Here is a 10,908-nt window from a genome sequence, read left to right as displayed (position 1 = left end):
CTGTGTTCTAAACCCTACTCTTTAAGGGAGACACTGCCTGTCATAATGTGGAGCGACATAGTAAGAAGAGACACAATATGCTGCTGTATTGTTTAAAATCAGCAGCCCTTTGCCTCTCCTGTCCAAAAGGCATGAGTTACAGACACCTCTTAATTTCAAGAAGTTTCTAGATACATGATTTAAGATAATGATAATGATCATTTCTTGATAATGATTTAAGAAATTAATGTGATTTATATTATCAGGTGAGAAGCTGAGAAATGCAGATACAATTATATGGCATCTTCTTGCAGTAACTAGATTGATATTAAACTCTACCTCCTCTCTACTTGCTTCTAGCAGCTGTTTTCAGACCAATTTATAGCTGCTGTATTATTTCTCCAGTCATCTCCTGTGCCCTTCTGAGCACAAATTATACCCTAGGGAACAGTTTGTGCCAGCTGAATATCATGTGGAAACCTACTGGATTTTGAGATAAATCTTTTGTAGCTTCAAAAGATGATGTAGCAGGGAAGTATATGGTTGATCTTCCCTGCCACAAACATGACCTGATGGTCCTCTGCTTCCTTCCACCCCAGGCAGCTGCAGAGAGAGAGGAGCTGAGCAGGCTGGAAGGGAGCAGAGTGCCCCATGGCTGGCTGGTAGTTGGAAGTGAGCAGGAAACGGATGTGAGCCCTCTTATGAAACTCAAGAGAGACTAAGAAAAAGCAATAGCAAGGTGAAGAGAAGGCATGTCTAGCATGGTGTGTGAGGATGTCAATCAGGATAGGAGCAGGCATGCCCTGAAATTAGGACCAGGAACAAGGCACTGACAGCAGTTCAGGGTGAGCCAACTCCAGGGGACAAGAGTCCCCTGTGGATCCCCAGCCTGAAGGGCAAGAGGCAAGCAGGGTTAGGGGCAAGGCCAAGGACTCCAAAGTCCAGCTTCAAGGAGTGATGGGAACAGTGGTCAGATGAGAACAAAGCATTTCTGTGCCTAGTCAAGGTCTCGTGTGAGAAGTAGGCTGGGGGCGCAAGGAATTGGAAACAAGACAGATAGAGCAGGCATATGAAGGGAAGTAAGCTGGGAGTAGGGAATATAGGGCAGGAGCTTTATCCAGGGCTCAGAAATAGTACCTAGAAGCTGAAATGATCACGTGGGAAGATTTCTTTATTACCTACATGGTGATGGGTAGTATTTCGGTTCCTAGACCAATCATCGGACTCATCAGAAATTCCAGTAGGAAAAACCAAGATTTAGACCAGTCTCTTAGCAAGGCTTTTGAGTGCTGTTATCCCTGTGACTGTTGTCAGCCTCAATTTCTGAAGAGACTTTGGCCTTCTCCATTTTGAAAGATGATCCATAACCCTCATTCAGCACTCTATGAAGTCCTGTTCTGTCCTTGCAACCCCAGTCCTCCAGAGTTTGTTTTCATCTGCATGTACACAGACCAGGTGAGACACAGGACCTAAGAGTGCATCTGGAGTGTGCTGCACAGAGCCTGAGCCTTGAGCCTAGAAGGAATGTGAGAGTGTTTATCCTATTAGTATGGCACCAGGATTTATAGGGTGATTTGGATAAAGCAGTCTTGTGTCTGACACTTATGCACCAAGACACATCTTTAACTAAGACTCTTACCTCCTACTCTACCTTCAAATAATGTCTTCATTTTCAGTTACCAGGCTGAGAACTAAATCCTGCCCCTTTCTCCTCTCTAGACAGTTTCTCCTGAGACACAGGAATGTGTAGTTCACTAGTCTAGAAATATCAATTGTGGGTCTAGCAGAGACTTCACTTGTGTCCTGCCGTGGTGCTGGGTTCAGCAGCTCTGTGGCTTTTTGCACTGGGAATATTGCACCAATCTGCTATCTCTGCCATAAGCAATGCAGTGAACTCAGCATAGAGAAGAAGGTATTTGTTTTCTTACTGTTATCTTATGCACTCATGCTACTCAATGCTAAGGGCTTTAAATCACTACAAGCCTTGCTTGATAAGCTGGTGTAGTTTTCACTGAGGTGAGGTGGGGGGCTTACCTGGAGTGTGGTGGCTAAATTCAGTCTTTGCTTAAGTACATGGAATGTCCATTTATGCCGGTGAGGTAGTACATGTGCTGCCTGTAGGCCATTTCAGCACTTCAGGGAGATGTTTTTAATCATACAAGGAATTGTCTGTATCTCTCTGTGACCACCTCCCTCTTTCCAAATATACCCTTTGTTTAAGTGGCCTTAGGAACAGCCTGAACAAAGCTTTGCCTTCTCTGGCACGTTTCTTCAAAACTAATTTATTTTTGCACTGCATTCTTCTGCATCTAATTTCAAAAAGTCTAGCTTCAGTCACTGATGTCTACAAAATCATTTCAAGAGCAGTGCATAAGATCTGCCTCATTACACTGTGCTGTATGGACACAAGCAGTAGTTCAGACAGTGGTCATCAGCAGGGCTGTCTCCTGAGCACATTTTGATCACATGTAAGTCAGGCAAACAGCATCAGTCTTCACCATTTTGATTTTCCAAAGACAGAGAATTAAACCCTTTCCCTGATCTCCTTTTTCCCTGCTGCCCAGGACTGATCTGTGCTGAAGGTACTCATAAGCAGCAGATTTCAAAATGATTCAATCTGTTCTGAAAAAATGTTGCACAACCCTTGATTTGGCACTTTTTTCCCCAATTGGTTTTTTAGTTATTATTTTCAAATAAATATCATATTTGTTATTTTAAAATATTTAATATATACTTAATCTCTTCCACTTTTACACAGACATCAGGAAGACTTGTCAGCACTTTTTAGCACCAAAATAAGAGAAACAGTTAATGCCAGGCTCCCTGTTGCCACTAAGTGAGCTTAATGCACAATGAGATGTAGGTCTGGGGCAGAAATATGTAGGATTTGATCACAGAGCTGCAGTGTGTGTTGAAATAGCTGGCATGCCCATGGTGTGTTACTTGCTGGGCTGCCTGTTTGCCTGCATGACCCACATGCTACCACCCAGGAATCCCCTCCAAGCTGCAGCAAGCCCTTCGCTGCCAAAACTCCCTGGTATGAGACTGACCTTCTCCTCTGGTATGTGGGACTGAGCAACACCACATGTAAACGTCAAAAGAGGATAGATTAGGACGAAAGGATTTCCTAAGATTTTAAACCCTCCAGACTTAACACCGCATCAGGCAAACGCCAAAACCCCAGGTAACTCAGAGAAGAACAGTGGCAACATCTAGTGGCCGTTGAAGCTATAGGTCTGTACTGTCAAGGAATGCCCTTTATCTTTCCTACATACCACATAACTACCCTGCTGAGCTCAGTGCTGGACATTCTCCTTCCATCAGGTGTGACTGTTTGGGAGTAGATATCCCCACTAGGCACCTTACTATTTTCTGGTTTTAAAACTTCTCTCTGAGGTGCATACTGAAGGCCAAGTTTATCTCTAGCCTGCTGCTTAAGTGCTTAGTAATCCTTTGGCTTGGCAGGCTTTTGTTCCATCTTTCAAAGTCTGTTTGTCTGGCTCCTTCTGACATGATCTGCTGTGAGAGGAAATGACTCTCACTTGAGAAGGTTGTAGAGGTTAATAGGGAATTTAATCAGAGCCCTGGATACAGCAACCGTCCTGCAATGTGTCAAACCATCTGGAGTCATAATCCTACTATGTCAGCTTTATTAAGCAAAACAAGATGCAGTCCTAATCTGCAGCCTGTGCATCTGCAGACTTATTTCTTTGTGAGCTGTTCTTCTCGTTGGACAGAAGCTCAAGTCTGACATCAGCAAACATTGCTGCCCCTTCCTGAATTTCCTGTCAGCAAGTCAGTCAGAAATATGCTGGATAATTTGAAGATTCACCTCCAGACCACTGCATAAGGAACATCTCCTTGTAATTAATCTGAAAAACATCCTCAAAATTATACCTGGACAAATGTCCAGAGCCTGCAGTCTAATCCTACAGCTGATTCCAGCATCTTCTGCAGTGCTCAGGAGTTGCTGTCTGTGAGTGAGATGCATCTGGAAAAGGTGACCTCCTACCACTTGTCCTAACCTGAACACAATAAACCTCTCGGGAACCAGAAACTGAGTAGACACTAACATGAATTGAGTTAAGGTTAGCACTAGGATTAGACTTGGAGTCTGAGGATACAGTGGGATATATTTGATTTTCTGGGTGATTTTGTTTTTCTGATCTTTTGGTTAATATTAAGTTGAATCGTTCAATGTAAGTTTATAATCGGATTTAATAGAGCTGACAAACTTCCATTGATATCAGATTTACAAGCAGAGGGTAGGTTAGAGCAGGCTGAGGGGCAGTGATGGGGCAGCCAGCTCGGGCCGGGCCGTGAATTTCTTCACGCTGTCAGTGAGCATTTTATAGACTGTAGTACCAAAGTTTTGTATCTCACTTAAGTTTTTGCTTGCATGGGGCTTTTTTAATGTATAGGGGCTTTAAGTCCAACTTATATGTTTTTATCCCTGAGATATCCCATCCTTTTTTGGACTCTTTATATTCTCTTGGCCTTAGGAGTTTGATGATAGTGCTAACTACATGTGCTGTACACATAGCAATTCCTCCTGGGTGCCTAGCAAAGAAAGTGAAAAAATACCACCTGTAAAGTGCATATCACAAGTTTATTTTTCTGCACAAACAAATAGAAAGTGATTTTAGATTGGAAAAAAAAAGGACAAAACAGAAAAGGAAAAACAGGATTTCCATAAACAAAGATGCCAACTCTGGTCTTCTGGGGTCACATCTTGCACCAGACAGAGCACTAATGCAGGGCTCCCATCTTCAGAGTACTGATGGGTCTCTTCTAGGATCTAGATGGGTCTGATAGGGGGTGCTGGATATTATAGCAGAAAGGGAGCATATTCTTTATAAGGGACAATCTTGCCGTGCACTGTGCTCACGTCTGTTGATCAGTGACTCCTCATCACACACAGTCTCTTCTGAGATTCTTCCTCTCAGCTGCTGCAGGATCTTGAGGTTATCTCTGGTAAGTGTTCCCATAAATCCAGAGGGAAAGGACTGTTACTTCTGAAGCAAAGATAAAACCCCAGAACTGCCAGAGCTGCAATGTGTAACCTGCAGCATGATAGAGAGGAGGGATGATAGGCAGTTTTAAATCAGAGCCCATGCAGACATCTTCAAAGGGGACACTGAGGTTTGGCCTACCACTGCAGCTTATAACTTAGCACGTGGGACATAAAACTTGTTAAAGAACTGGTTTTGTCTGTGCTTGTTTAACAGCTGAGGAATTAGACATTTGGAGAGGCTTAAAACAAGCTTATATGCTTCAAAAGTATTCCTTGTAATATCACCTGTGACCTTTCTAACAGGCTAGCCACAATATTTTCAAGAGCAGACACTAGCAGAGCTGCTTAAAGCCAGCAGTAGTTCAGGTTTCTTCCTTACAACTTAACAGATGCATTTCAGTATTATTTCTCATCTCATCCTACTTGCAGCTACAGGCCTTCTTTGGGATACACCACAAGCAGTGTAGGCCTCATCTGCAACACCCTCTGCTTCTGCAGATCATGTCCTGTGTCAGCATAGGATCCAGAAAAGTTTGTAAAGGGCTGAGATCCATTACACTACTTTGGATTTGCTTCTAAAGATAGCTTTGAACCAAGGATATAAGTAAAATGCAGGATTCCCAGCCTTCTGATTCTTTCTCTTCCTCTTATGTTTAATATTCATTTTCCAATCAAACCTACCTTTTTTTTCATCTCCTGCCCATTACATTATCAGAAATGATGGGGCAAGTGCAGTTTATTCCACTCACTTGGGTCATGACATCTAACACTGAGCAGTGTTTGGCCATCACACCTTGGCAGGTATCATTATCTCCCAGAAAGCTGGAGTGGGATCACTGAAATACTAACCACATGCAATCTCCCTTACATACTAAGGCCAGACATCTCTATTTTTCCAGTGGCGAAATGAATTTCCTGAGACACTCAGGCCCTGAGAGCGGTTAACTTTAGGGACCTCAGGGAAAGGGACACTGGAGTAAGATTCAGACTTTCTGAGGTTACTTCTTCACTGCGGAATTATCTTGAGCACCCTTTCTCTGGTCCACACAACCCCTCTCTACACCTGAGTTCAGTAATGCTTTCAGCCTGGGCTGGCTTGTCTGTCTAAGGCTAGTGGCTTAAACCACTAGCCAGTGACAGACAACACTCCACAAGGAGATGAGAGACAAAGCTTTTGGAGCACTGCTAGTCCTTGAGTTCCTTCCCACAGCTTTCCTAGATAAAATAGAAGATTCCTCCTTCCATGTTTGGGAAGAAACACAGATATTCAGTTTACTTTAGCACACAGAATGTTTTTTTCCAGAAATGCTGGCAATGCAATGCAGTACAGGATGAGTGAGAAAGCAATATCCAAGATAAGTTCTGTAGCATGGCTGCTCTCCTTCACTGGAGCTAAGTGGATTCTGGTGATCTGAATTAACTCCGTGGTGAGGATTTCTCCTGAGACATCCTCTCTGGAGCTTTCCAGGGACACAAACAATCCCCTCAGCAATTCAGCTTGGCTGCTCCTGTGTCATACAATCAGGCGCAGCACCTATTCTGACTCAGCCACACCTTTGTCCATCAACTCAAGGTGTTCCCAAAGGTTTTCTGATGATCCTCTTCCATGGCTGATAGTGTGCCAAGTGTAAGTGCTGTCCTCCTCTCTCCCCAGCATGCTCATCCTATGTTTCAGGGCCCCCAGGAATGTGCACTGCAAACACAGGCCTGCAGAACAAGTCCGGCCAGAGTGAAGGATTCAAAGGCAGGATTGTGTATTACTTCTCCTTTTCTCTCATTCTCTCCCTCCCAAGCTTGTCCAGGATTAGAGCTGCTAGCTAGGTTCTCCACTGTTCTTTTTCTTTGTGGGAGAGCACATATGAAAAATCTCAAGGTGCTCACACAGAAGGACTTTAGAGCCTCCAAGGAAAAGTATAGACCCAGCTATACCCAACTACACATCATAAGCTCCTGCCGTGCAGAGGAAGGTTGGCTCAGGCTTAGTGTGAAACCATACTAGCTTCACTGCTTATAGACTGCATCAGCCCCACTTGCACTCCTTTTTTTCTCCCTAGAACCTACAGTTTTGTATAGCCAAAGTTTGTGCACAGTCCAGTCAGAGAACAGCTACTGCTTGAAGGGGAGGAGTGAGTTTTGTGGACAAGATGGACACTTGTCTCAAGTGGGTCTATGAGACTCATTCTGCCTCCCATAGATATTCCTAAGGGTTTAGCAAAAGGCTGGGCAACCCTGACCCAAGAAGAGGTGGCAAGCCCCTTCCCTGCAGCTGGGGCATCTGCTGTGTTTGGACCCAGTGCTTCAGGAGCAATGCTTTCTTGGTGTACTTGTGGGATCGCACTGTAAAAGTGGTTGGTGGAAAAGGAGGAACACAGGCAGAAAGTAAATGGCAGGGGTGTGTGTAAACCAGAGTACGGATGACATGCACATACACATGCACAGTCCCTATTAATATGTTGAATTCTTCCTTGGGAAATGGAATGCTTTCTTCATCTATGCCTTTAGTGTAGAGATTAAGTCGGAGGCTAGCCTGGGACATTCAGGGAATAACCATTACTCTTTCCCCAGTATCACCAGCAAACTGAGCTCTGTATGTGTATATGAGTGCAGATCTTCTGGGATTCTCAGAGCACTTCAGTTTTTACCAAATAGACCCCAAGGATACCTAAATCATTTAGTATGAAATTTTACTTGTGACTTTCTGTTTTCCTGACCTCCACTTCCACACTGAGAATGTCTGTAAAGGGCCTCTGTTTTCCAGCTCATCACAAAGTTTTCAGCAAGCATTATGCCATGACCCATTTCTAATCTAGCCACACTTCCATCCTAAATAAAAAAAAAGATCATATGCAAATGCATTTTCAATCCTGCCTCCTTTTAAAGTCAACTGTACCTTCTCCCATGCAATCCACCTTTGTACTTACAGCATCCACATCCTGTTCCAGTGGGACTAATGCTGCAGAGCCTTTCTTTGTGCCAACCAGCCACTGCCTGAGCTTAGCTTTGATTTTGTGTATCCTTAGAAATTGATACTCCCTTTTCCAGTTTCCACAGCTGGTGATAGCCCCACCAAGTCCACTCAAAGGCCCTTTTTGGCAAACCGCTTCCAGACCTAAGTCATGTTTTGTATCAGCTGGGACGACTCTCCCTTTTACCCCCAGCCCTGCTGACTGGAGGAATGGGGCACACACGGCCACTCTCCTGCACAGGGCACACTGCCCACATGTGCATGGGCAAACACCACCGCTCACTCTGCTCTCTTGCCTTCTTTCCCATGCCCTTCCAGATGGAAGTCTGGGAGAAGTGTCTAAGGTGAAGCCCCACTTTTACTTTCACTTCCTGCTGAGTGTTGCTGTGTACATGTGTGTGCACACAGGTGCATGTGTACAGACTGACAAGCTCAGAGAGGAGCAGTCTAACGGGAAAGGACTTCTGTTCCGTAATTCCACCTCTCACCCTTTCTTCTTGGGAAAGCTGTTGCCCCCTGGTTTCCCTCCATTCAGGGGTGACTCCAAAGCCCTTGGGAAAGGAAAACCACTGCCTCCTGTGTGTCCTCATGTGATACAACCCCTGTCATTCACCCCCTCCAGAGGTGGGTTTTGCTGCTGTGTACAAGTTCCCAGTCTCTGTATACCACACATGTACCCTTTCTCCACATTCTTCCTCCTACTATATCCACAGCCAGTAAGCCTTTCCATGAAGTTTCCCATCTGAGACCAAGGGGAGGTTGGGGGAGAGGGTGGTGCAGAAGGGGAGTAATTTGGTTTGGTTTTTTTTCTTCGTTTTGTGTCACTCATCCCAATGTACTGAGCTGACAGGAAAGACAAAACAAGCACTATCTCTGCGGGGCCACAGACGGGATGGGAGGGGTACCTGCCTCAATGGTGGCCAAAACTTGGCCTCCACACATTGGCCTGCATCCCTGTTCTTGCTGCTGAGAATTTGGGCCTGGCCACCTGAAACCGAGAGGCAGAGGCTGGATTTGGAGAAGGCCCCTGGCCCACCTGACCAGGCTCTGGGGAGCTCTGATATGGTTTTGGGGACTGGCTGAGCTCCACCTTGAAGGGTGCTGGTGTAGCAGGGGCAGAAGAGGCCATTTCTGTTCTCCACAATGGCTCATCCAGCGTGGTTGCTGAGCGGGGCATAAGCACGGTAGGTGCCAGGCTGCTAGAGGCTGGCATGGGAGCCGGAGTGGAGAAGCGACGAATCTCCTGGGTCTTGGCTGTTTTCACGGGCACCTGCTTGGCTGCCATGAAGGATGAGCTAGCCTGTGGGGCTGGCTGACCAGAATTCTGAGTGCTGGAGCTTGGGGGATCCCCAAAACAGAACATGGCTGACTTTAATTGATAGGGCTGGTGGCGCATTATATCAATGACCTTGATCCCTGATTTCTGGCCAGGTGCCTTTTTCACTTTGCTCTCTGCTTTGCTAGCCTGAGATTTGCTGGCTGCCAGGGGATAGAAAGGGGAATGCATTGGGTTGTAAGCTATTGGAGGGGGAGCCCGGATGTTGGGTGAATATTTCCAGGATGAGGGTAGAGAAGGGGAAGGAGAGGGGGTCCTGGGCTTGGGGTCCGGCTTCGGTGTTGTCTCCACCACATATTTGTCCATGCGGCTCTGGCGTTTGGCAAAGAGCTCTGCCCCCTTGCCTTTAAGCTGAGGCATGTCCTGGGCCCCATTTACCAGTCCAGCATCTGGCTTAGGAGCCACTGGAGGTGGGGTCTTGAACTTACGGCCCGAGGACTGCATGAAGTTGCAGGCCTCAGCACCCAGGCTGAGGAAGTCTTCCTCAGGCCCAGACTCGAAGCCTGCCCCGGGGTGGTCACCTTTCGGCTTCTCATCCAGGTTCTGCACCAGAGACAGGAGCTCAGGATTGGGTGAATTCTTCTTCTTCTCCTCAATCTTACTGAACATGGGTTTCTTGTTGCCCCGCCGGCGAGCCTCCTGCAGGATGCCTGTGCGGGGAGCTGGCACAGCAATCCTCTGCTCCCTGGAGGTTAAGGGCTCCGAAGGAGGTCGTGGCGTTGCTGGAGTGATGGCAGGAGAAGGCTGCTTTGGCACAGGGGAACTGCTTCTCATGTGCTGTGATGGTGCTGGACTAATATACAAAGAAGAAGAGGCTGTTCCATGGACTTGTGGCTGGGATGCTGCAGAGGCCACATCCCCTCCTGGCTTTGAGGGAGTTGACAGAAAGATAGAAGTGGTGGATGTCCGAGCAGTGTTGGCAGAAGGCTTAGTTTCTGGAGAAATTCCTCCTTTTGGCTGTGACTCCAGTGGTGATGTTGGCCTTCCTGGTGCAGGGATATACAGAGATGTGGAGGAGCTGACTGCACCACGGTGTGTTGGCACTGGTGCGTTGGCAGGAGCCGGAAATGAGAAAGGGGAAACCACTGTGGTTTGCCCACTCAGATTTTCACTGGGTTTTTTGGGTGCAGATGGCCTAAAGATGACAGAGGAAGTTGCTGGGCGTTGGCCAGAAAAGCCAGGAGTAAAGGGCCGTGCAGACCTGTTGAACATGCTTGTTGAGCTTGCAGAGAAAGGGTCGGGGGTGCTCGGGGGAGGTGGGAAGAAAGTGGGGCTAGGAGCAGCCTGAATCTCAGTAGGGAGGGTGGCTGGCTGCTTGCTGGGCACTTGCACACTTTCCAGGTGGATGCTGAGGGGCATGCTGTCTGCCTTCTCCTCTGGCACAGGCATATCTCCGTTCACTGTGCCCTGCTTTGGCTGGGCAGCTGGGTCAAGCTGGGGGCTCTTCTGCACTGGAGCTTTCTCAACTGTGTACTTCCCAGCCCGTTCCCTCTGCTGCTCAAACAATCGTGCTCCTTTACCTGAGGCTTCACTCAAACCTTTTTGCTTCTCTTCCTTCTGTTCAGTGTCAGACTTGGACTTCTCAATGTCTAGGTAAGTGTTGTCCCAGTCTGA

General features: G+C 46.7%; 1 protein-coding gene across 1 annotated transcript in view; it reads right to left on the bottom strand.

Annotated features, from left to right (window-relative positions):
- Nucleotides 1–4,569: 4,569 nt before the first annotated feature.
- Nucleotides 4,570–10,908, bottom strand: part of SYNPO2L (synaptopodin 2 like) — a 41,175-nt gene continuing 34,836 nt past the window's right edge. Inside the window, exon 4 of the mRNA XM_027649695.1 lies at nucleotides 4,570–10,904. Coding sequence (XP_027505496.1) covers nucleotides 8,869–10,904 — 2,036 coding nt within the window. The 3' untranslated portion in view covers nucleotides 4,570–8,868. The remainder of the gene's footprint in view (nucleotides 10,905–10,908) is intronic.

The sequence above is a fragment of the Corapipo altera genome, unplaced genomic scaffold, assembly GCF_003945725.1.
Source record: "Corapipo altera isolate COAL_440 unplaced genomic scaffold, ASM394572v1 53, whole genome shotgun sequence".
Classification (NCBI taxonomy): domain Eukaryota; kingdom Metazoa; phylum Chordata; class Aves; order Passeriformes; family Pipridae; genus Corapipo; species Corapipo altera.
Note: the sequence above shows the minus strand (reverse complement) of the source record. Positions and strands in the feature narration are given on the sequence as shown.